The sequence below is a fragment of the Carlito syrichta genome, unplaced genomic scaffold (assembly GCF_000164805.1).
Source record: "Carlito syrichta isolate Samal-C Ts95f unplaced genomic scaffold, Tarsius_syrichta-2.0.1 Scaffold308235, whole genome shotgun sequence".
NCBI classification, from domain to species: domain Eukaryota; kingdom Metazoa; phylum Chordata; class Mammalia; order Primates; family Tarsiidae; genus Carlito; species Carlito syrichta.
The window spans coordinates 1,692,756-1,718,690 of NW_007252331.1; the positions used below are offsets into that span (position 1 = coordinate 1,692,756).

Consider the following 25,935-nt stretch of genomic DNA (forward strand, 5'->3'; position numbering starts at 1 on the left):
GGGCGGGACCGCGGGGAGGTTCCCGGGCGGGAGGGCGCGCGTCTGCGGACGCCTATTTGCATATGCGCACGCTGGATATTTATAACTTCTCTTCAGCCAGTTCCAAGTTATTGATGTCTTAAAGTGACTTTAATCTGAGCCTTCTTTTCTCCAAATGGGCTTTTGATTTCCGGAGTGATATTCTACATGGCTGTAAGCTATTGACTGAGCGATTGCCGTTGTGTTCTTAATGTGCTGATGCTGAGAATCTGCGATATAAATAAACTTCCTCTGGTAGAATCATTATAAAGCACAAGCAGCAGAAATTTATGGAAAGAACAGATTAAATGCTTAGACTTAAATTCTTCAGTGTGCTGGTTGCCCTAAACTGCTGTGTCTGGAGTTTGGGCTGCTGATTCAGGTGGAAAAAAATCAAACGGACACATCGCTTGTCGGTGCATTTTTACTATGATCTATTGTGTTGCCAGAAGAGAAAGCTCAAAAGCTGCCATTGATAATCCTGGTTAAAACTTGGAACATAAATTATTAAGACGTGTAGTTTCTTTTCCGAGTGGTTGGGGACTGGGGCGCGTAGCACAGTAAAGAAATATAACATCAATATGTGCTTATGCATTGTAATGTGGGACATTTTTATGCCCATAATAAAACATTCCGCCTACAACTATGTTTACGAAAGCAACAGATAGGAAGATCCATAATGCCACTTAATAGAGTTAATCACCTCCCATCGGAACATTTCAAAGGGGTTTTTATTGCATGTTGAAAAGCTCTGACCATAATTAATACTCCGCACTGTCAGGTGCCAATCAGAGAATTGAAGGCAGCAGAGAAAACTTTCTAATACACTGGAGCAGGGAGGGTTCTCAGGACTCTGTCCAGTTGTCTGAGCTCCAGGTTTTTAAATCAGGAATTTAGCTCCTTGGTTGAACTATGTCAAACATTGGGCCCTGGCTGGGGCTTTGGGTTCTGAAATTTTAAGCTCTGAGGTCTAAATATAAATTCTGAGTTTGTTCTCATTTCTTCTGGGCTTTGGACTGATCTGAGCTCTCAACTTTTAGAGTCTGAGTGACCCACCTGGGTCCCTGGATCCTGAGTGAGATGACCCCACAGCCCATCTATACCCAGGTCGGGAGGCAAGGATAGAGGTTCCTCTTTTGAGTCAGGGACTCACTCTGTCACCCAAGCTAGAGTGCAGTGTCACCACCACAGCTCACCGCAGCCTCCGCCTCCTGGGCTCAGGCAGTCCTGCTTCAGCCTCCCAAGTAGCTGGGACTACAGGCATGCGCTACCGTGCCTGGCTAACTTTTTGATTTCTTTTGCAGTGATAGGGTCTTGCTATATTGCCCAGGCTGGTCTTGAACTCTTGGGCTCAAGCAGTTCTCCCTTCTCAGCCTCCCATAGTGCTGGGATTACAGGCATGAGGCACCACACCTAGCCAGAATAGAGGTTTCCAAGTAGTCTTGGGTTAGCTTGCTGTCAGTTTGGTGAGTGCTGTTGACTGTAGAAATGTGTACTGTGTGCTCTCCCTGCACTTTTCCCCGTTCCAGCCAGTTTTCCACAAAGGGAAGCGCAGGACTCGTGTGCCTGCCCCATGGTCAGCCTGTGGATGAAGGCTGGTCCCTCAAGACAACAGCCTGGCGTGGGACAAGACCCTAGAATCATTGGCAGGACTCACAGCCAACCAGCCAGGAGGCTCCAGGGCTAATCACACCCCCTTCCCCTCCAAAGGAGGTGCCTTTATCTCCTTTGTCCCTTATCACAGAACAGCCAGTGCCTGGAGCCACAGGGAATCTCCCAAATAGCCCAGAAAAGCACGGCAGGTGAAGGGTCAGCCTGAAATAATTAAAGAATAAAATTGCCCTTTAAAAATTCCTTTCTAGCTGGCAAGAGGGAAGCAGGCAACAGGGAGATAGTACCTCTGAGGCCTGGGCCCCTCTCACATGCCTGGGCAGCACCCCTGGGATGATGGCTGGTGGCTGAACTGGAGCCAGCAGGGACTTGGGCAGAGAATGATCTGAGTGTGAGAGCTCTTTTGCTCTTGAAGTTAGGCCAGCAAGAACTAAGAGTGACTACTGAGGGCAGTGAGGTCAAGCTCTGTCTTCCAGTACTCCATGGCAGACTTCTCTCCACCGGGCTGGAATCCCAGGGTGTATTAGGGATTGGATGGGTATGGGGTCCCCAAGGGCCTGGATATTTCTGTGCCTGAAAGGCTGCTGTAACAGGCCTTTTTTGAGACAGAATCATACTGAACTGACTTCTGGTGCCCAACTCGCATGCTAGTCACTGAGTTTCCATCATGACCTGAAAGGACTGATATCCCTCTGCCACCTTCCCGCCACTAGCTAAAAGTGAGACCCAGGCTCAGGTGAATGTGCCTTTTCAACCAGGGAACTGTCTTAGTCCATTTTGCTCTGCTGTAAAGAAATAACTGAGGCTGTGCGTGCCTGTCATCCCAGCACTTTGGGAGGCCAAGGTGGGAGGATTGTTTGATGCCAGGAGTTCAAGGCTAGCTAGGCAACATGGCAAGACCCCGTCTCTTGTGAGCAGGCATCACATGGCAAGAGAGGAAGGGAGAGAGAAGGGAGGTGCCAGGCTTTTAAACAACCAGATCTTGTATGAACTAATACAGCAAGAACTCACTCATTACCTCAAAGAAGGCACCAAGCCATTCATGAGAGATCCACTCCTTTGACCAGACACCTCCTGCCTCATTGACCCAAATCCACTGCTATAACCCAAACACCACCTCAACATTAGGGATCACAGTTTGACATGAGATTTGGAGGGGACAAATTTCCAAAACTCTCTCAGGAACCTCTTCCCGATATGGCTGTGCCCTGGGTCCATGGAGGATGCGTTCTACCCTTGCCCTCTTGAAGGCGAGCACTATGGTAAGGACAGGCATGTCTCCTCCACCCCAAGCTGTGCAGGAAGTCACAGGGACAGCTGGGGAAGATAGCAAGGTATGGCGTTGTGGAGGAAACGCCCATTCCTTTCACTAGACAACAAAAATGTAATGAGCACCCACCCTGCATAACAAACCAAACTCCTGCTCTCACGGAGCTCACACTCAAGCTTCCCAAATCCTTCCAGATGGTTATGACATTCACATCCCAGGTGCAGCAACTGAGAAATAAGAAAGTGTAGGCAGGCATAGTGGCTCACGCCTGTAATTTCAGCACTTTGGGAGGCTGAGGCAGGAGGATCACTTGAGACCAGGAGTTTGAGACTAGCCCGAGCAGCATAGCGAGAACTTGTCCTGAAAAATCAAAAAAAAAAAATTAGCCAGGTGTGGTGGTGCTTGCCTGTAGTCCCAGCTACCTGGGAAGCTGAGGCAGAAGGATCACCTGAGCCTATGAAGTTGGGGCTGTGGTGAGCTGTGACTGCACCGCTGCACTCCAGCCTGAGCGACAGAGTAAGCCCTTGACTCAAAAAAGAAGAAGGGGGGAGAAGGAAGGGAGGGAGGGAAAGGGAGAGAAAGAAAGAGAAGAGAAGGGAAGGGAAGGGAAGGGAAGGGTAGACAGAAAGGAAGGAATTGCATGTGACTTTTCCAGGGCTGTCTAAGACGGGCTGAGCTAGCTTCCCAAAAAAACCAGGGCACAGTTGTCCATTGGATCTTCAGGTCACATCCCAACCCCCTTGGCAAGCTCTCTCCACTCCAGGCAGCCAATGGGGAGTATGCTCAGCCTTGGGGAGGATGCCTGGAGTGCGGTGAGCCTTCAGAAAGGGAGTGGTTCCTCTCAGCCTTTCTCAGGGAGCAGGGAAGGGACCAGCAGGTTGCCCGACTTGCTCATCCTGGAGGGAGCAAAGCAAGGATGTCCTGCAGTTAGGAAGGCAGTGACTGTCGCGCAAGGCCTGGAGAAGGGGTTGGAGTTCTCACTGGATGCACAGGGACCATCCATTGAGGGAGCTGTGTTCGGAGCACCAATCTCTGGTCTTGACTGGACAGGCTTTCTTCTGAAGTCCAGTGTCTCCTGCTTTATGTAAATGAGCTGCAGGGCGTGGTCAGGCAGACAGCAAGTGTAGGGCATCCTGTCGGAGCAGATCGAGTGCCCAGCCATGTACTGGCCCACTCAGACGGGTGCAAAGCTAAAGGCAGCCTGACCCTTGGCAATCAAAGCTATCCTCCCAGCAGCTATTTGGCACCCGGCAGTAGCCAGGGATCACCCCCACTCCCCCACTCTGTCTGCCCAGCCCTGGTGGCCTTGGCGTGTCCACTGGGCAGCTGCTCTCTATCCCTCCCTCCTGGGGCCATGAGCGAGCCCTGAGGCCTGAATGCGTGGGGGAGGGGTCATGGTGAGCAGAGCCAGCTCACTGAGGTTCCCTGGGGGACTTCTGGGATGCGTTTACTAATAGAGATGTCTGTTCTGGGAGGTCGTGATACCACCTGTCATTAACCCGGGCACCCTGCCCGGGGTTCTCACCAGGAATTCGTAGGCGGCTGCTTGCAGGCGGGCGAGTGATTTGCAAGGACCACAAGAATATTTGCATAAACATATGTATGGAAGTGTGTATTTATTTGCATTCATTTGCATAAATTGCTGGCTCTTTGAGCTGTCATTCCTTAATTTTATTTTTTTCAGTAAATTTATTTGAGCTCTGAGCGCTTGAGAGTGAGAACAAAAAGGCAAAAACATACTATTGAATCGGAAACGCTGGGGGTGGAGTCCAAGCCTCAGTGGTTTTTTTTTTAAGCTTCCAGGTGGGCCCAATGCACAGGCCAAGGCTGAGAACCCAGGCAAGGCAGGACAGGCCCGTCTCTGCTCAGACCAGCCTCGGCCTTCACCAGGAGTCTCACCACCTCACCACATTCAGAACTCAAAACTGAAACACAATGAGGGGTGGGAAGCACCGATGCCATCCTAGCACATAGTGAGCCCTCAGTAGATGTCATCTGCCCTTCTGGGCATCACCGCCATGGCACACTGTCATCCTGTGCAGACCTGGCTGCTCCTCCTGGCCCTGCTACCCAGGTCACCCTGAACTCTTCCCCTAGGACCCTGAGCTCAGGGGCAGTGTATGTCCAAGGCCGGGGCCCAGGGTCTGTGTTGTCTAATGCACATGATCATTTCTCCTTCAAGGTGACTCCAGGCTGATGATCCTGTCACTTTCCAGGTCCCTAGGAAGTGTGTGCTTGCCATTCAGGGACCGAGCATTCTGGAGCCGCCCACCTGACCCTGCCAGCCTCCCTCTGCCCCTCTCTCCCGGCCAGGAGAGAGCCAAGCACCCGGACTGGCAGTCCTAGCTTCTTTCTTCCCTGGTGGGTGCTGTCTGGGGAAGAGGAATGCTCGATTTCTGGAAATGCCTAAAGCAGCACAGTGCGGTGGTTTCTGGGGCTCTGCCCTTCTCTCCATTTTCTCTCACTCTCCCTGCTTGATGTTTTCCCTCCTGGCATCCCTGGCCCCTCTCTGTGCCTTCCTACCTCATGTCTTTGTTTGTGCACAGTCCTTCCTGCTTGGCGGACAACTCAAATCCTACCCATGCAAGACCCAGCTCTGTGCCGTCTATTCCACGACGCCTTCTCCAATCCAGTACCTGTTTGTCTGTTTACTCCATCACTCATTCAAACCTCGCCTGAAACCTGTTCAAAGCAGAAGCTGTGCCGGGTACTGGGGTGCCAAGACCAGTCTGATGAGTCTCTTCTTTTGAGAGCTTTTCCGAGGAGTGAGAGCCTTTCTGAGTGGTGATCAAAGACCACTACGTCTCCACCCCAGCACCTACCAGGGAAATAGAAGGCTCCTATCTGCTCCTGCCAAGCAGATGCACATTAGAAGACGCTGTTCAGGGCAGATGCGGCAGAGCTTGCTAAAGGGAGACAGACAGCAGCCATACCCTGGTCAGCAGAAGTCCAGGAAGGAGGGACGTGTTGGTTTCAGGAGCTTCAGGGGGCAGAAGGGAGGAGCTGGGATGGGAGCTGGGGCGGCAGCATCCAGGGGCAGTCATAGTGGCTGAACTCACTCTTCTCCTGGACCAGCCTTTGCTGGGACAGGTGGAGTCTTTGCTGGGGCCTCGGGGAGCCTCATAGCTTGGTTAGCAGACCCCTCCCAACTCCCCAGGCCAGCTGTGCTGGGGAAAGCCTTCTCCCCAGTCTGCCTACACACCCAGACCCTCAGATGTGCCACGGTTGCAGCCCCTACTTGCCCAGACCCTCAGATGTGCCTGATCCTCACTGTCACTCCAGCAAGGCCCCACAAGGCCTCCTTCCATCCACTCTCCGCGCCACCTGCCAGAGGGGAGAGGGAGCCAACCTGGGCCACCTCAGTAGAGGTGTGGAAGTTGCAGAGAGCACTGGGTTCACAAAGGAGCTGCAGCAAGGCATGGATGCCATTATTCACCACTGAGGCAGAGCTGAGCAGGAAGGCTGGCCCCCTGCAGGCAGGGACCACCCCTGGGTCTAGTTGAAAAGGACCTTCCCCATCCGTGGGCCCAGGGCCAGAGGCTGTGGTGGAGCCCGGGAGGACCATCCATCAGGTTTAATGTAGGGGTCCTCACCCAGCTGGCGAGGACCCCCACAAGGCAGGCCACAGTATGTCAATGCCCCTGGGGCCAGGAAGGCCTCTGCTTTCTTTTCCCTTCTGGTCAAGGTCATCCACTCAGTCAGCAAATGCCTCTCTGCCTCCTCCTGATGCTCAGCACACAGCGGGTGTTCTATGAGTATTGGGTGACCCCTAAGCAGCGCCAGTGGACTATGCCAGACACAGCCTGAGGGGGAGACTGCCATAGTGGGGTGGGTTCAGCTTCTCAGCATTTGTGACCACACAGGGGGTGGTGCCCCCATGTGTCAGCCCCACCACCCCAGTCAGCCTCTGAGCACAGTGGCCAGTGCTCAGTGGGATCAGCCCACCCGAAGCAGAGGCCTCCAGAACCCAAGGCCACAACTGAGTACACAAGCCTTGCCCTGGCAATTCAGGGCAGCAACTCAGATAACTATGTCCAGTGTGTTGGCAAAACAGGACCGTGATTTGATGATAGAATCTAGTAGGTTCAGCTTCTCAAGAAAATCAGACTGTCAAGCTAAACACCTCTGGGGAAGTTACCTGGTAAGAGAGAGGTGTCAGTAAAGCCGGAAGTTAAGCAGGAATGAAAGGGACAATGCAAAAAGTCCCATGCAGGGAAAGTCAATGCAGAAGGTCAGGGGCTCACATCCTCTCCTTCCTGCATCTGGGGTCTCAGGAGCATGTGTCATTATGAGGAGCACAGCTCCTCGTGTGGGCCAGAGGCTGCACCGTGGCTCTGGGGATATGAGGAGTGAAAGGCAGCCTCTCTACCACCAGAGCTCACCATCTAGCCAGGAGACAGTATTCGGCAGGCAAAGATCATACCGAGAAGGTAGGATTGGACTGGGACACTGAGAGATGAGGTATAACCCAAGAGGGATGGGAAGACGGGGGTCAATAGAGCTCACATGTCCTTCTTGGTCCTTCTTGGCACCTCCTGGGACCAGGCCAGGAGGTCTCCTCATAGACTGGGCATCACATGGACTTGCTGGCTGACATGATGGGCAGGGCGGTGTGCTGGGCTCCATGCTTAGTACACAGGACACTGCAGCAGTGTTCCACCCTAGACAGGGCGGAGGCCTGGCTCCTTCCCACTGTGTGGTTTCCCCTGGGACCAGCACAGACCTTCAAAGGCAGACCTGACCCCTCTGACTCTGTGGCTGGGAACTGCTCACCAGAGGGCACAACACTACTATCCCCCTTTGTGCTTATTCGGGCTTTCTATTTTTCCTGTAATGATCGTGGAGATTACTTGTGTGCTTATTAGAGACCATTCAAAGTATGGAAGCCGGAAACAACTCCCAGACCATCACCTCCCCTGAAATGGCAGGAGGCAGGTGTGCTGCCCAGACCTGACCCAGATCAGGATGGACAGGAGAGGTGGACACAGACAGAGACCAGGGGCAGGTGCTCCTCCCGGGAGACCATGGAGGGCACAGAGTGGGCAGAGATGGGTCCCCATACATGCACAGGTGCACACACACCCTCTCCTCCCCTGCCTCCCAGCCCCATATCCTCCTGGCTGTCAGTGCTCTGAGCTGCCATTAGCCCCTGGCATCCAGGGTTTCCATTTCATTTCCCTCTTTACCTGGGTAACTGAACTGATTGTACTCCCAGCTCCGGTTCACTAATTCTTGCAAATCCTTTAAAACTATTGATTTATTTGCTGGGACTGCGGCACTCAGAATTCTTGGGAAATAATGGCTTTTGCTAATGCAGGTGGGAGAGCCTCATGTTTTCCCTGTCTCTCTCCTGCCTGTCCTCCCCTGCCCCTCCTCAGCACCACTCCGCACCCCTCTCTGAGTCAGCCTGTCACCTGGGGCCGATGGCTGCCTTTCCCCAATCTCTGGCTGGCCAGATCTTTGAGGGATTCAACCCCCAGGGATGTTTTATGGGACACAGCACATGAGAACTCAGGCTTTGGGTTGTGTCTGTGGTCGCTGGGCTTTTTCTCATCCCTCGTGTGAGAATGCTATTTCCTCATCCGGGTCCTCATTGCTCTTCCAAAGCATGCCTTCCTTGTGGGTCTGCAGCTTTGGGCACAGAGACCCTGGGGCTCCTCACTCAGCCTCTTCCCCAGCCAGTCCTTCTCCAGCCCCATGCCCCCCCACCCCAACACACACACACACACACACAGAGCTGTCTTCCCAGAAAGTCCACAGGACCTCGGGATGGAAAGAGGACAGGGGACGGTCTCACGGTGAGGTGAAGAGTCAGCCACCCTGGGAAGTCACGGCTGCCCGCTGGTCATGATTGGAAGGGAATGAGTACCAGGGGAGACTGCACCCATGTGGAGTCCCACGTGAGCTGTCTCTGTAAGGCATCTGGCTGTGCTGCCTTCCCTCCTGCCCTGATTCCCAGCCTGGTTCCCAGGCTCCAATAAATACCTTTTCTGCTTCACTCTGTCAGAGCCAGATCCTGTGACCGGCATCCCAGACCCTACCTGCTACAGACACATGAGTACGTCAGGCCTGTGATACATATGGCTCATGGCAGAGCCTGCCCAGGTCCCAGGGGAGTAGGGGATAGCTTCACAAGCTCACCATGGCCGCCACGGTCATAGCTGTCTTGGGACTCCTTCCTGGAACTTTGAAGTCCAAGGCACAAATGCACAACTGGCTGAGCCCAGACCTTGTGGCCACACACCTGCCACTAGAGAGCCATCTCCCGACAGCTCCCACAGCAATGAGGACCAGGCCCCTCCATCTTGGGATTCTCCCAGGTAGGAAGAGAGCCCCAGTCCTGAGCAGCCAAACTGACCTCTGTCCACACCAGCATCTATCTCCCCCATCAGACCTCCTTGAGTATAGAAAGTGACTTCTTCTTCACAGTCCAAGACCTGGCACAGAGGAGGTCTGTAAATGCATGCCAAGGTGCTGAGCTAGTCAACTCAGGATGGCACGTTCACCTCATGGGTGTCTGGCTCTCCACCAGAGACACAGCCAGCAGTCACCCCACAGTCCTGCACTTCCTGGCCCCCACCCTTTCTCCTCAGGCTCCCACCTCTCTCTCCTGGAAGGCCTCTAGCACCGCAGTTGACCGGCCCTGCAGCTCTTGTCCAGCTTCTCACTGTGGGTGTCGGTGTTCCCACTGAGCTGTGCTGTGCCCCTGGGCAGGGCCGGTCTTGCTCACCTATTGTCCCCTCCTCGCAGCTCCCACCCCAGCTCTGGGCATTGCCCGGTGCCCCGCACCTTGTGAGCCTCTGACAGTTATGCTTCAGGTGGTTGCCTTCGCACCTGGAAAGTTCGGAGGAGGGAGTGTGATGGGTTGGAATAGCAGGGGCAAAAGGGAGCACGGGACAACTGTGAAAGAAAGGCTCAGGCCAGGAAGTGTGAGGGGGTGAGCCCACGGGGGCCGGTCACACCACCCACAGCCAAGGCCAGGTGGCCTTTTCTGGTGTCAGAGTCAAACTGGGCCTCTCCGCCTCCCTTGTGGAGTCCACCAGCAGCCCCAGTCTCCTGTGGGATAAGGACACCAGGATGGTTTGCTTGTTTCACCATCTCATATGGGTTTGCCTCGATCTGCAGCTTCTCCCTCTGCTACTCACACATGTACACGCCATAGGCTGCCATGCACACAAGAGCTCATACCCATGTCCACAACACATGCTCACACACATACAGGCACATACACATGCCCACACGTACTCACACCCACATACACACACATGGGCACATGTACACACCCATAACACATGCTCATCCACACATATGGGTGCATGCACACACCCACAATACACACTCACACACACATACACATATGGATGCAATGCCCACAATACATTCTTACGTATACATACAGGCACATACACACACCTACGCCACATGCTAACACACGCGTATGCACTCGAGGACTCAAACACCGGTCCCCAACACCTGTCTCACACATACATACACACAAAAGTGCCTACTCATGCCCACACCATGTGCTGTCACACACACATACACAGATACACACACATGCCCACAACACATGCTCACACATATATATACACACAAGTGCAAATACACATATTCATGCCACATGCTGACACACACATATGCACACAATGCCCACAACACATGCTCACACACAACATACACCCACTGATGCATACACACGCCCATGCCACATGCTGTCACACACACATGTGTTTGCATATGCATGTCCACAATACTTGCACACACACACACACATGCACACCCATGACACATGCTCACACACACATATGCATATGCGGATGCATGCACACTGGCTCATACACACCATACATTCATGTCCACACATTCATGCACAACACATGCTTGAACACACACTTAGATGCACACACTTGAACATACAACATGCACGCATACAGCATGTGCCAGCCACACCCTGACCGTCAGTCCCCTAACATAGCCCTCTCACACTTCTCAGTCTTCTTCATGCTCACTCCCATCCCTCCAACCACAGGGGAGCTCCTGCTTCCCTTTTGGGTGTCCCCTTGACCATCACCTCCCCTGTGGATGCCTCCCCAAGCTCCTTCGGGCAGAACCAGCCATGCCTTCCTGGGCACCTCCACAGCCACCTAGCACTTGCCCCATCAGACTCGTGGTACAGCGCTACAGCAATGTGTGTGTCTCCTTGAAACCATGAGTTCACCAATGTCCATTCGTGTGTAAGCCCAGCACTCCACCCAGAGTCCAGCACACAGGAGATAACATTAGTTTAATGAGAAAATAAATGGGCCAAGCAGACACAATCTGTTGGAAGTTGCCAGAACTCGGGATCTCAGAAGGGGATGTCTCTGAAGGAGACAGCCATGCCTCTGCCCCATTCAGCCATGGACGTGGTCAGCTGCTCCAAAGCATCACTAACCTTCTGCCTTGACCTCTGGGTGCTCGGAGCTCTCCAAGGTACTGAATTTGGCTCTCACACCTGGCCCCAACTATCTGTCCTGGCTTCTTGACTCGACTCCCTCCAGCCAAGAATCAGCCCCCACCGCCCAAGGGTCCACCCCACAATGGAGAAGAAGCAGTGTCTCTAAATAAACACACTGTAGACAGAACACAGATCCATGAAGACCTGAATTACTTGATCAGAGGGAGGAGTGAGACCCACACCTCAACGCTGGATTCAATGCAGTCCCTGGGGCCAGACTAAGGTCTCTCTCATCCTCCCCTGATCCTGAAGACCAAGGACCCTGGACACCTTGCTCCCTTGTACCAACTTCTAGCTCCTAGTGGGGCACCTACCTCAAAGAGGAACTGTCAGGCCATCCTCCCCACAAATGCCTGACCTTCTATCTGCTATCTACCCTTCTGCCATGGCTCCTCACCCAGAGCCTCCTGAACTACACCTGCAGGCTTCCGGTTCCCACAGAGCTCTTCCAGGTCCTGGCTTGACTCTCCTAGATGCTGAATTCACTGCACATCACCAACTCTGGCTCCAGTCCCCTACAGACCCCTGCACACCACTGGACTTGACCTCATTTCTCACCCAGCCCTCCCAAGCCCTGGCCTTCTCTCACCATCTCTTAGCCCTGACCCCCATGACATATTCATCCTTTCCTGCTCAGGGTATCCCCATCACTCCTCGATCTCCAGCCTCCACTCAGGAAGGAGCTAACTAGGAGCCTCTGTGCTGAAGGCAGGAAGGACTAGTGGCTGCTGATGGTGAACCAACCAGGACACTTTCTCCAACTGCAGCCTCAGGGTTTGCCCAGTGGTCTTCCCTGCCCAGTCAAGGGTCTGCCCCCACCTCTGCAGTTCCTACCCTCTGGCCAGGTTCCCTGGGCTAGGGCTGGAGTCCCGACACTCTCCCCCTGCCCTCACCTGTTCCTTTCCAAACCAAAGACCATTCCCTTTGACTCCTATGCTGAGCCCACAAGGCAAGAGTTATCACTGAAGGTGGCCAGTTATTGGCTTTGGGGGGCAGATCTTATTATCCTGGTAGCTAGAACCTGGAGCATGGAGAGGGCTGCTTCTGGCCTCAGTGTAAGGGCCTCTGTTCTGCAGAGTGGTCTCAAGGGCTCTAGGCTGCACCTGTCTTCACGGCCACTGGTCAGTCCTTCCCAGGAAGGACTCTTCAAAGCCATTGGAACTTAACAGAATAATGAAATCTCTCCCCAAGGAAAACCTAAATAACCAATGTGCTGATGCTTTAGCAACTGTAGATTGCATATGAATTGTGGGTTATCGATGTTGTTTTTAGCACTGATGTTGCCTGAAGTCAGAGGGGGCTTGGCTTTTACATTCTGTCTATCTGACTCCACACAACTATGATTCTTCTGTTGGGTCACGTTTGGGGGAAGTTGTTCTGACACCAGGCACATGTCTGCATGTGATCTGGAACCACCCTGGCTTCCAGTCAGAAAGGAACTTTTCATGCAAAACATGATGCCAGGTACTCAGGGGGCCAGAGAGACAAGCCCTCCAGGAGATCACAGCCCAGAAAGGAGACAGACAGAATTTCTCTGGAGCAAGGTGACCAGGAATCTCTACTGCAATGGAGACACCAACAAGGTCTCATGGGAGCACAGGAGACAGTGATGTTGATGCTGACTGGGGAATTCTATAAGAATGCTTAGAAGAGCCGGACTCGGTGGCTCAACCTGTAATCCCGCTCCTTTGGGAGACTGAGGTGAGTGGATTGCCTGAGCCCGTGGGTTTGAGACCCGCCTGGGCAGCAAGACCTCATCTCTACAATAAATCAAAAAATCAACCGGGCGTGGTAGCGCACACCTGTAATCCCGGCTACTCGGAAGGCTGAGGCGGAAGGATCGCCGGAGCGCAGCAGGTCGAGGCTGCGGTGGCCAGGAGCGGCCACTGCACTCCAGTCTGGGCGACCGAGTGAGACTCCAACTCAAAAAAAAAACAAAAGAATGCTTAGAAGATGATGTTTAAGCTGAGGCTTAAAGGATGGATGTGGCCCTAAGAAACAAGTGCAGGAGAGGACTTGGTCAAAGGGCAGAAAGAAAAACCAAAGGGAAGGATCAGGACATACTTGTCATGATGATGGGAGGCATATGTGGGGGGTGACCTGAGTAGAGGGAAGAATTGGTCTTAGTAGGCCCCAAGAGCCTCCGGTGAGGAGTTTGGAAATAAAGGATCAAAGCATTCCTTGATCAGGTGGACCCTAGATGAAGAAAGAGCCCTTACTTGAGGTCACAGGGGATCATGGTGATTCTGTGACTAGATCTAGGTTTCCCAGTCAAGCTACCCACAAGCCCAAGCTGCCTCTGGTCAGTCCTTGGGCCCAAGGGACAGGGGCACAAACCCAAGGAAAGAGAAGGGGGTGTTCCTGTTAGTTTTTTGAAGGTTTCAAAAATTTCCAGGCTGGGCACAGTGGCTGAAGACCGTCGTCTCAGAACTTTGAGAGTCCGAGGTAAGAGGATTACCCGAGCCCATAGGTTCAAAACCAATTTGGTGAAACCTCATCTCTACAATAAATTTTTTAAAACATTAGCCGGGTGTGGTAGTGCATGCCTGTAGTTCTGGCTACTTAGAAGGCTGGGGCGGAAAGATTGCTGGAGCCCAGCAGGTCGATGCTGGGGTAGCCATGAGTGTTCCACTGCACTCCAGCCTGGGCAATGGAGTGAGACTCCAACTCAAAAAAGAAATGTCCAAGGAGAAAAATTGAAAGGGATTTTTCTATCATCTTAGAGGACATGAAAACGTTTCAGCCAGAAGGCAATCTTCAGTCCCACCTGCACCTGCTAGTATGCAGTCCTAGGTCAGGGGCTGTGGGCACAGAGAGGACCTTTGACACCAGGTTTTACCCTGTGTTGGACAGATTGGAAAAAGCAGGCTGGTGAGATGTCATACATGTTCTTAGGGCTTTTGCTCCCTTACAGATAAATAACAGGCATTTCCATTTGGACAACAGGACAGCCAGTAGGTCTCCTCACTCAGACTCCTGAGTCCAGGCAGGAAGTCAGAGCCCTTCTTGAAAGAGCCCCATTTCCTGAGAGGGTGTGCCTGTGTGGAGCCCAGGGCATCACCCCTCTCTCAGGCTGATCACCATTCACAGGTGTGGCCCACAGGTAGTTTGATTGAGTCTAACCTGGAAGCTGGAGCCTGCCCCTGGTCCTCAAAGTGGATTCTGGGCCAAATTTTCCTTTGGAAAAGACCTAGGGGGGAGAAATGCATGTCTGATCAGGCCAGGAGGGAGGGAGGAGGGCAACTCGGCTTGGGAAGCCATGCTGAGCAGCAGCAGGACGCTCTGTTTGCTTAGAATCCCCATTTGTCCCCACAGTGTCAGCCACGTCGGGCCCTCCCCCCTTCTCGATAAATTACCTTCTGGGCATGCATGACACAGTCTGCGCTGGGCTTTCTTGGTATATTTCACAACTGCTCTGAGTTTATAATTTTTTCAGGTCATTTATCAAACTTGTGTCATAAATACCAATGGGATGGGTAGCATTTATCACCAAGCTGGGTTTTTACTGAAGCTCTGAAAAAAATTATTTGGCCACGCAACCTTTCTCAGGGCTCTGATTTAATGGACTTCTCTGCTGCAAAGCCTCTGAAATTCTTTGCCTTTTAATATTTGACATCTCTTCCTCTTTATTACCACCTCAGACAGCACTTATAGTCCAGCTGGAACAAGCCCATTAGTCTCTGACAAATAACTCGTGTCGTTTGGTGAAAAATATGCAGAAGTTTGGCTGCAACTTCATCTCCAGTCTCGGTTCTGCTTGTAGCCTCACTCCTCTCAACAAAGCATCCGGCCCCAGGCAGAGCTTCCTCTGGTCCCCGTTCGGCTTGTGATGCTTGCTGCTGGGTCCACACAGCTATTTTGCACTATCACTTAGAGTGGAGTTTGACTCTGGGGTAGTTAGAGAAGTCCATACAAGGAGTGACAGTTAATTTCATAGCAGCATAAATCACAGTAGCCAAATGGCAGAAGCAACCCAAGTGTCCATTGGAGGATCAGTGGATAAACAAATGTGGTATCCATAGACTCTGAAATATTATTCAGCCTTGAAATTGCCAAGCAGCATGGCTCACACCTATAATCCCAACACTTTGGGAGGCTGTGTCAAGAGGATTGCTTGAGCCCAGGAGTTTGACACCAGCTTGGACAACATAGCGAGACCTTGTTTCTACAAAAATTCAAATAATGTGTCAGGTGTGGTGGCACATACCTAGAGTCCTAACTACTCAGGAGGCTGAGGAGGGAGAATTGCCTGAGTCCAGAAGTTCGAGGCTGCCGTGAGCCATGGTCACGCCACTGCATTCCAGCCTGGGCAACAGAGTGAGACCCTGACTCAAAAAAAATTTTTTTAAATAATAAAAAGGAAGGAAATTCTGATGCGTGCTACAATGTGGATGGAACTTTAAACACATTATGCTGAAAGAAACCAGTAACAGAAAGACAAATACTGCATAATTCTGCTTATGTGAGACAGCTTAGAGTAGTCAAAGTCATAGAGACAGAAAGTAGAATGGTGGCTGGCAGGGGCTGAGGGAAGGAGAAACTGGGAGTGGTTGTTTAATGGATACAGAGTTTCCATTTGGAAAGATAAAGAGTTCCAGAGACTGATTATGCAACAGTGTACTTAGCACTACTGAGCTGTACACTTAAAATAGTTGAGATGGTACATTTAACTACAATTGAATAAAAAAGAAAAAGAATGAGCCTCCAACTGAACCAGCAAAGGAGAAACTGACACAGGGAAAGTTCTCTGAGTGTTTGAGGCCATCATTTATCCACGCCTCCTGTTATCAGTTGGTTCTCGCTGCATAACAAACAATTCTTAAATTGCTAAATCTTAATGCAACAGCCACTTATTTAGATTATGATTCTGGTTTGGCAATTTAGGCTAGGCTCATCTGATCTGGGTCAGGCTTGGCTGATATTGGCAAGGACCGATCGATCTAAAGGGCTCATCTGGGACAGCTCATTTCTGTTCCATGTGGTCTTTCATCCTCCAATGGACTCGATCATATGGTAGTGGTAGCAGGGGTCCCAAGAGAGCAAGCAAAAACGAGCTGCGCTTCTTCAGGCCATGGCTCACACTCACACAAAGTCATTTCAACGACTTTCTAGGGTCCAAAATAAATCACAAGGCCAGTCAACTTTCTAAGGTTGGGGGAAATGACCTCTGCTCCTTGATGGGGAAGCTACAAAGAATTTTTGCAATCTATGACATCAGATACACACACACACACACACACACACACACACACACACACACACACACGCCAGGCTCTGTGCTCAGTGCTGAAAATAAAAAGATAAATAAAGCACAGTCTAGTGCAAGCAGGAGGCAGCCGTGTAAATAAATAATTACAACACCAAGTATGCTATAAAGAAGTACAGGATGCTCCAGGAGGGGGATGTGGGAGGAAAAGGAGAAAGAGGCAGAGAGGCCCAGGACAGAATGATACCTTAACTGGCATCAAAGGATAAATATGGATGAGCCAGATGAAGGAGAAGGGAGAAAAGATCTGGGCAGAGGGGACAGAGGCTTGTGGAGGGGGACCTGCTTGGGGTACAGGGAGACTGAAAGTCCCTCCCGGAAGTAGGAGCAGAGCTGGGGGGATGGGGAAGCCTCCCAGAGGGCCTTGCTGCCCCTACTCAACCCCAAAAGGTTTGTGTAGCTGGTGGCTGTGGAGAGCAGTAGTGTGGAGGTAGCCCAGAGGGAACAGGCTAGAAATAGGGAGACACTCTGGGAGACCTCTGCAGTGACTCGGGTGAGAGGATGCAGTTCCATCAAATGCTTAGGGCAAGAGAAAATGGATGCTGAGATTTCTAGGCAGCACAACAGACAGGACTTGCTGTGATGGGGGGAAGTAGGAGTCTGGGGGGAGGCATGAGGAATGGAGGGTGTGGTCTACTATGGAAAGAGCAACTCAGTGCTGAGGCGGGTACTGAGTTGAGCATCCTGGGTATGCGCTTTCTGCCAGGTGGGGAGTTCCCTGTTGGAGAGCAGGGCACTGAGCAGTCGCGGCTGTGGGCCAGGCGAGGGTATACAGATCCATAAGCACAGATGGGCCTCCCACTCCAAGCCAAGGAGACCAGAAAACAACCCCTGATGCCAAGGAGGAGTGCTGAGGCAAAGGTGGTACCCAGGCGAATGGGCTTAGCTGCCAGGCTGCTCCCTCACCGAGTCCTCCGATCCTCTGCCTGGGGAGGGCCAAAGTGTCTCTAGGCCATCTTCTCTAGAACCTTGGAACAGCCATATAGTGCAGGGCGCTGGGGTGCTTCTGGGATCCACTCTGAAGACCCAGCCCTGGGCCACGCTTGGCCCCAAGACCTGCAGACCTTCCACACCTGGGAACAGGCCCTGCTTGTTGGAAGGCTTCCCCAGACACCCACAGTACCCCCATGTACCTCGCTCAGAAGCGTCTCAGAGATGAAGGGGTTGTCCTTTGCCAAGACATGGGGCGGGGAGACCAACTTGTGCCAGGGGGGTCCAGCAGGTCCTGGCTTCCTCCCATGGATTCTGGGTCTCCTCCCCTCAGACAAACCTGAAATGCATACTCTCCCTGGCCGGGCAGGCAACCGCCAGCCGCAGGCATATACCAGCTGATCAATACTTTGAATGCACTTGGGGCCTGCTGTGAAAAGGAATCCCCTGGTGAGCACTTTCATAAATTGAAAAATTCTTCTGAAAGTGAATAATCTTCTCCAACTATTAAATCCAGATTCCCACCAAGCGAGGGTCAGAGACAGCAGAAAGCTCCTCCCTTTAGGATGGTGACAGCTGTACCTCCAGGAGCCCCAGAATTCCTAGAGCAGCAGGGCATCGCTGCCGGGGCCGGGGCTGCAGAGGGAGTCAGGGATAGACCTTGATTTGAAGGGAAAACCTTCAAAAACAATCAGAATGTTTTGGGCCCAGAAGGAGTCGGCCTTTCCTGTGCTGCTGTGCTTTCCTGGCCCCTAAGCACTGATTAACTTCAGCAGGCATGCAGGGCCACATCTGTCACTCACTGTGGCGTGACAACCAGGAGGCAATGGAACAGGTGTCCCTGCCCCTTTGTGTTTGAGGGAATTGAGCTCCAGAAAGCTGGGGCCGCTTGCCCAGGGTCACACAGTCAATTAGTGGCAAAGCTGGAACAAGAGCCAGATTCCAGGTCTCTGGAATCCCAGCCCAGAATTCTCTCCCCACCCTCGCCCGCTTCACTCCAAAAGGTGACATCATCTACCTGGCTCGAGGGCTGGGAATTCATCCAGTTGGTGGCTCTTTCTGGAGATGTGTGCATAACAGCTTAGCCTTATCCAGCCTGACCCTGCAGCTCTCCGGAGCCATCTCCTTCATTCCCAGGCAGTCTGCTTGTGCTTGAGCCCTCTGCTTGTCTCCAGCCTAGGCCTCTATCCGCCTCCTGTCTCCCACCCCCAGGCATCCTGCAGGTCCACCCCAAAACTTAACTCATCGCCACCATCCATCCAGACACCTGGAAGTGGTTCTCACACCTCCCCCACCCCTCCCTTCCTTCCAGCTCTGAGCCCCACTTCTGTCACTGTACAGTTTAGACCTTCCTCACCTCTCACTTGGATTGTGGAAGGACCATCTTCATCAACAACTCAAGTCTTCCACCAGTCAAGGGTGTCCTGTGTGCCAGGCACGTGGTTAACTGCTTGACATGTGCCGTCTCATTTAGCCTTCCACAGATGAGGAAACTGCGGCTCTAGGGATGTTGGTTCCCTTTCCCAAGGTCACACAGCTGATAGGAAGCAGAGTTTGGATTCAGGTCTGGCTTCAAGGCTAAACACTCCACATAATGTTTTCCTGCCTCCCATCTGGCCTCCCAGGCCACTCCCTGGCCTGCCTCTGGGTGGATTCACCTGAAACCCAAATCTGGCCTTGCCACTCCCTGGACAGAATCCCCTGTGGCTGTCCGGTGTCCCCAGGATTAATCGGGAGCTCCCACAGCAAAGCTCTTGAGATCTGCCCCCCCTGCTACCCTGGTTAAGTTCCCTGCTGCCCTCCAACCTGTTTGTTCATCTGCATCCACCCCACATGCCCCCTGAGCCCTCCCTCTGTGCCCTGCTGATCTCTGTCCGGAGTACTCACTTGTCCCAGGTCCAAGCTCACCCCCTGTGGAGGCTTCCCAGAGCCCCAGCCAGAGTCTCCCCCCTCCCCCCACAACACACACCCCTGTAGACACTGCTGGGGCTCCAGAATCAGCCTGATGGAGGGCTAGTGGGGTCAGCGATTCAGCATTGCCTGTGGCCCCCACTTTAGTCCCAGCGTGCAGCATGTTCTCCAGAAACCCCTTGCACCATCTTCCTTGGTCCTCAGCTGAGCCCAGTGTGTCCTCACCAAGCAGGACCCGCAAGACCATCGAGGCCCCAAGGCCTTTCTCATCCCTGAGCGCCTCTTGATCACCCGACTTCACCACACTCCGGGAGTCGAAGCAGGAACCTCAACCCCCATTTTGTAGATGTAGAGACAAGTTCAGAGAGGCTCAGGGGCTTGTCCACGGACGTGGAAGTGTCAGAGGCAGGGCTGGGTCAAGGGAGGAGTCTAAGGAGGCAGCAGAGATGGCTGGTCAGGCTGGAACGGAGCTTGCTGAAGGGTCATTCTAGAAGATCAGCATAGACCTGGAGGGGTGGGGGGTGGGGACTGGAGGGTGGAACTCAGTTCTGCAGACCAGCCTTTCCCATACACCTGCCAAGGGAAAGAGCCCTGCCTGATGGCAGGCTAGATCATTCTGGCCCAAGGCTCTGGGCCTCTGGCATGCAACTACCAGCAGGCTTTGTCTAGGGGCTCCCTGAGGCAGGCAGAGGAGGCAAGGCTGGGGAAGCAGGGGTCACCTGAAGGCCCTAACTTTTGCCAGTGAAAGAATATAAATAGACTAATAAACTAAACAGCATGGCTGGCAGGCTCTTCCCTCCTTCTCCCTTCTAATTCTTGGGGTGGGTCTGGGAGAAGCTTCTGATGCCCCCAGGTCTGGAACTCACGGGCCTGGGCACTGTCTGTGCCAGCCCTAGGTGGCCAAGACACCAGGCAAAGGTAGGTGCACGCCACGATGGGAAGGCCCCAGAGGCTGCTACCTGGGACCTGCTGGGCTGCCCACAAGGCTCTGCCCGATGTTGCACCCCAGACAAGGGTGGGAGTCCTGAGGGGCTGGCCCAGGAAGAGGGAGGAGCTGCAGAGAGTCCCTGTCCCCTGCTTGCTTGCTTCCCGAAAAGTCTCTGCAAGTGTGGAACAGAAGTCAGCGCTTGCCAGGCCCCACCCTCCCACCCCACCCCCGCACGGTGGCCCCTCCTCCCTCAGGGTCTCCTCCCACGCTATGGCTGTGAGTGTCTAATGTAAGGGACGCTGTTCTTGCAGGTTTTGTGGTTTTGATTCCTTTGAACCATATCCAGCCCATCTCACATCACAATGCCATGCTTTACTTGGTACCCAACCCATCGGCACCCATTGGCATTTGGAGAACTCCCTCCGTAGTTCTATGACAGTTTTGAGTTGTCTGTGATAATGTATTCTCTATGTTTCCAATTGTCAGTATGGGAATCTCTCCCCCGACCTTTCGGTTTCTGGGTTTGATTTTTTTGTTGTTGTTAATCATATTTGGGTTTTTTTATTTTCTTTTTTCTTTTTTTTAAATTTCTTTTTCTTTTTCTTTTCTTTTCTTTCTTTCTTTCTTTCTTTCTTTTTTTTTTTTGAAATTGTTCTTTGGTTACGTAGCCCATCCCAGTGGCTGCTTGTTTACGCATTATGTTTGTGACTTCTTTGACTGTCAGTGTTGAGCCAGTCTTGCCAAGAAACAGTATCAAGTATTTCCTATTTCTCTACTTCTTGAAAAGAAAAATTTTTTTAATTAAAAAAAAAAAAAACTCTTAATGGGAACCTGGCCCTGTCTGTCTTCTCTGTTCTGCAGAAATGTTGAAGGAATTGAACCAGCAGCGCAGAGCGAAAGCGTTTACAGACCTGAAAATTGTTGTTGAAGGCAGAGAGTTTGAAGTCCACCAAAATGTTCTAGCTTCCTGCAGCTTGTATTTCAAGGACCTGATTCAAAGGTTTGCCTTCCTTCCAGCTGTGGTCGGGTCTGTTCCTTTGTAGGACGCTTTTGTGTCGCTTTTCTCCCCCCCTCTCTTGCAGGTTCCTGAAGCGTGACTCCCTGTCACAGAGCCAGTAGCCATCTCTCCTCCCCCCACCCCAGAGCCCTCTCACACACAGCCTCAGAGCAGCCACTGCCCCCAGGCCCCCCCCTCCACAGCTTTGCTGGCCACCAGGGGCCTTTGCCAGCAGTAGACAACACCTGTGCCCTGCCCCCAGGACCCCACGTTCTCGGTGGCTCACAAGCCCTCCCTGAGAATAGGCGGACTGTAGGCTCCATTTTAAGGGCTCACGGCACACTGCCCCCACTGGGCCAGAGCGGGGTCCCCAGTGCCATCGTCACTGCTGTCGATGGTGAACTTAATGCCAGGAAAGCACATCGACCAGACCATCCCCTGCTGAGGAGCACGAGGCAGGCGCCCCAGGGGCCACTTTTCCCCAGTCTGAACTGGGGAGAAGAGACTTGTAGCCAAATGTAGCCAAAGCCTCAGCCAGCGACGCTGCATGTCTGGTCCTCGCACACTGAGTCTTCACTGGCGTTCTCTGAGCACAGACCAGGTGTGTCCTAAACACGGTCTCTCTGAGCCTCTGCTCCCTCCCTTGTGCCCTCTGCCCCCGCTCTTTCTACCTGAATGGGTCTTAATGGTGCACGAGCATCTTTTTTTTTTCTTTCCGTTACATTGATTTTTAAATTTGTCTGCTTTGTACCCTTGCAAAGAAGTCAGGGGCCACCTTCCAGCTCCTTAGTGAGGGAGAGCAGCGAGGGGCCAGCCCAGGGTAACGCTCACGTTTCTCTCACCCCTCAGCAGATTAACGCCGCTGCTCATTTTGCCTTGCAGCCTCTCCGGGGCGGATGCTGAGCCGGGACTGTGCTCAGAGTGGGAGGACAGGACCTCCGCTTGCTTCCAATGCTGTGTTTGGACTTGCCCACTAACCCCGGAGTGACTGTGCTTTGTTTCAGGATGGCTCACTGGCTGGCATCTCCTCTGCAATCCGTTGTGTCCTTTCACATAGGGCCGAGCTGCCCGGCGGGCGAGCCCTGCCCGGCCCTGCGGGCCCTCAGCTGCACAGAAAGGGGACGCTCTTGGTGACGTCCCGTCTCATGGACAGCTCAAGTCTCCTTCCCCTGGAGCTTGGGCTCTCTCTGTCCGAGCGCAGGTGTTAGGGGCATGCAGTCTGGGGCGAATGGGGCGTGTCCAGAGGCTTCAGCAGGCCAGGGAGGTCTCTGTGCGGCCACTCTCAGCAAATTCTAGGACCAGCAGGGACCAGCATCCAGCTGCTGGGCGGTGGATGAAAATGCTAGGGCCTTGGGCCCTGCTCCAGATCAGCTGGAGAGTGCAGCAGGGGGCAGGTTGGTACAGAGCAGTGACCCAGCCCCCCAGCTAGAACCTGGCCAGGCAGGGAAGCCTGGGCCGCCTTCAGAGACCTCACATTTAGAGCCAAACTCTTGCACACAATAGTGAAAGCTTCTTGGGCAAGCAGAGGAGAGGGAGGAAGAGCATTCCAGGCAGAGGTGTGGGGCGAGGTGCATGGCAGGCAGCTGGGATAGGTGCCTTTCCTAAAGATAGGAGAGCTGATGGGCAGACCCTGACCCCACGTTATGACCTGGGCCTGGCCTGAGGCAGTGGATGTCTGGAGCAGTGGGAGGGGATGCCTGTCCAAAGGTGGCAGAACTGTAGGAAGTGCCTTAGTGGTCCTAACCACAAAGGATGGTGCTCCAGGGAATCACTGGAGGAGAGAGGGCCCCCCCTGGGAACCAGAAGGGAACCTGACTCTGCTGCTTGTCCTGGGATCTCTAGCTAGTCGTGTTCTCTCTCAGACCTCAAGTTTTCTCATCTGTAAGCCAAGAGGTTCCAGTGATGTCCAGGTCTCCTTCCAGCTCCAACACCCTAGGGTGATGGTCATAGGATGGGCAGGACCAGCCTGGGGAGGCATCCCAAGTGCAAGCACCAGGACACAAGAGGCAAGGTGTCACAGGTATCAGAGGCCACTGGGAGGAGCGCAGATCCACAGAGCCGTGTCAGGGACAGCTGGGGAAGGGTGACCAGTTGTGTGTTTGACTGGTCGAACTCTAACAGCCGGAAGGACACCCATGTCCCCAAGTCGGGAGGCCTGTTAGGCAGCCAGATGGAGGGACCTGAATGCTGAGAGGGCTGAGAATTGGGGAGGGACCTCAGTGTGCGGGAGAGTCACACAGGAAAAAGGAGGCCCCAGGGCCCCCTGCAGCTGAAAGTCACAATGTAAGTGTGCAGCCATTTTCAATTCTGCTTCCCTCATTCTGACCCCGGGGCACACAGGGCCATTTGTGTTGATTAACTGCAAACAAATACCTTCTCAGGGAGAAAAGCAGAATCTTTACAGGAAGATGGTTTCCTTTCTGGTTATATAAAATCATCAAGAATTTCATATTCTTGGTGGTCGGAGAGCAACTGATGTTATCATCATGTCATTTCAGTCCCCCGCACATCTGTGACCCTGGAGACAAAGTGCAGCCACCAGATTGGCCCATCGGAGAGACGTGGCCCTGCACTCTGATCCCGAGCAAGGGTCTCTGTTTCAGACAGCTGCACTCTTTTAAGGGGAGGGAGGAGAGGCCATCTGTGGGACATGATGGGGGCTGGCACTGACCTGCCCTGGGTGAGCCCTCTCAGGGGCAGGTGACCCCCCCTCTGTTGTTCCAGTACCCCCAGGCCCGGGGCCTCAGGCTGGACTCCCTCCCACCTCCAACCTGGGGGCGAGTGACACATTCACTGCTCCAGCTCCAGCAAGGACAGTGACCCAGCACCTGAGCTCGGCGAGGACAGCGCCTGCCAGCCCTGAGTCCAGTGGGGATGTTTGGCGGCCAAGTCATTCACTCCCTCTTTACTCAGCAAACCTGCAGGAGCCCCTCTTGGGGCCAAAGCCCTGACTGAGCCCACAATCTGATGAGGGGAGACTGTAAGCAAGACTGGAGGCACAGCAGGAGGAGCACGGAGATGGGGACTCAGGCTCATGGACCTAGGGACTCATGTCGCAAGGGAGGAGCGTTCGAGGGCAGCTCCCTGGAAGCGGTGGCAGCGGACGTGGGTTTTGAATGGGGGATGGGCACTGGCCAGCAGGCAAGTAAGAACGGGCAGGTGTGAGATGGTGGGGCGGCCGGGAGTATGAGGCCCCACAAGTAACTCGGTGTGGTCACAGGGCCAGGCACGAGGGTGAGACTGAGGGTGTCACAGTCAGATCTGGGTTTCTTTCTTTTTTTTTATTTTGAGTTGGAGTCTCATTCTGTCGCCCAGGCTGGAGTACAGTGACACACTCACAGCCACCCCAGCACTGACATGCTGGGCTCCGGCAATCCTTCCACCTCAGCCTTCCAAGTAGCTGGAACGACAGGTGCATGCTACCACACCCGGCTAATTTCTTGTTTATTGTAGAGACAGATCTCGCCAAGTTGCCCATGTTGGTCTAAAACACCTGGGCTCAGGCAATCCACTTGCCTCGGCAGATCTGGGTTTCTTAAAGATGACTACAAGCAGGAGAGCTGGGTCTCAGCATCCTCTCCCCACCAGTGACTGAGTCCCCTTGGGCTCTGCTGCCCGCCAGCCCATGGCTAGGAAGGCAGGTTGGGGCATAGCCCTGCCCAGGGCCAGCTGTCCGGGCAGCTCTGCAGGCTGACCCTGTGGTGTGTGGGATCTCTCCGCACTGCATTCACACCTTCAATAGGACTCCAAAGCCTTCCCTTGTCTTCTTCCTCTGACAAGGGTATGACCCAGCCCACGAGGAGACATGTAGAGATGTCACCCCCAGAAGCAAGTACTATTAGTACCCCCATTTTACAGGTGAAGAGATTGAGACCCAGAGAAGTTTAAGTAGCCCATAGATCTGGGCTTCAAATTGAAGTCTGACTCCAAAGTTCCTGCTCTTAGCACACATTTGCTCACCCAGAGAAGAACAGTCATGTCGTTTTTATCTGTGGGCAAAGTCTATGAGGAGGGAAAGTGAAATCCCAGAGCTGATGGTGTGGACAGCGATGCCAGGAAAAGGAATGCAGACTCTCTGTGTGTGTGTGTGTGCAGGTGTGTGTATATGTGTGCATGCCTGGATGTTAGAAACACATAAAAACTGACCCAAGAGGTGCAGTCTTCCGCTGCCCAAGAAGTATGTAATCCCCCCGCCCCCCACCCAAGACAGGTAGCTGAGTCCTAGAGGCTCACCCCAGACTCATGAGGGGCTGGGTCCTGAGGTGGGGACTAGAGGCTGACGAGGTCTTTAGAGGCGAGCACAGGCAGTCCATCGGGGCACTCAGAATGAGACCCGTGTAATAATGCCAGACTGGCCTTCCATCCCTTTGTTACCCCATCTGAGCCCCTGAGACAACCAGGGATGGAAACCCTGCAGGAAATGGAGCTGGGCGTGTCCCAGGACAACAAAAAGAGCAGGGCTGCCAAACAACCTCCCCTCACGTGCAGCTGGGCTTGGAGGGTCCTG

The 25,935-nt window shown here is 53.2% G+C and overlaps 1 protein-coding gene across 2 annotated transcripts in view; it reads left to right on the forward strand.

Annotated features, from left to right (window-relative positions):
* KLHL29 (kelch like family member 29) overlaps positions 1 to 25,935 on the forward strand; it is a 232,672-nt gene that overhangs the window by 186,902 nt on the left and 19,835 nt on the right. Inside the window, exon 5 of one of the 2 annotated variants that reach the window (XM_008065332.2) lies at positions 21,293 to 21,431. The exons of the other annotated variant lie outside the window; for it this stretch is intronic. Within the exon in view, the coding sequence (XP_008063523.1) occupies positions 21,293 to 21,431 (139 nt within the window). The remainder of the gene's footprint in view (positions 1 to 21,292; positions 21,432 to 25,935) is intronic. 2 annotated transcript variants of the gene reach the window in all.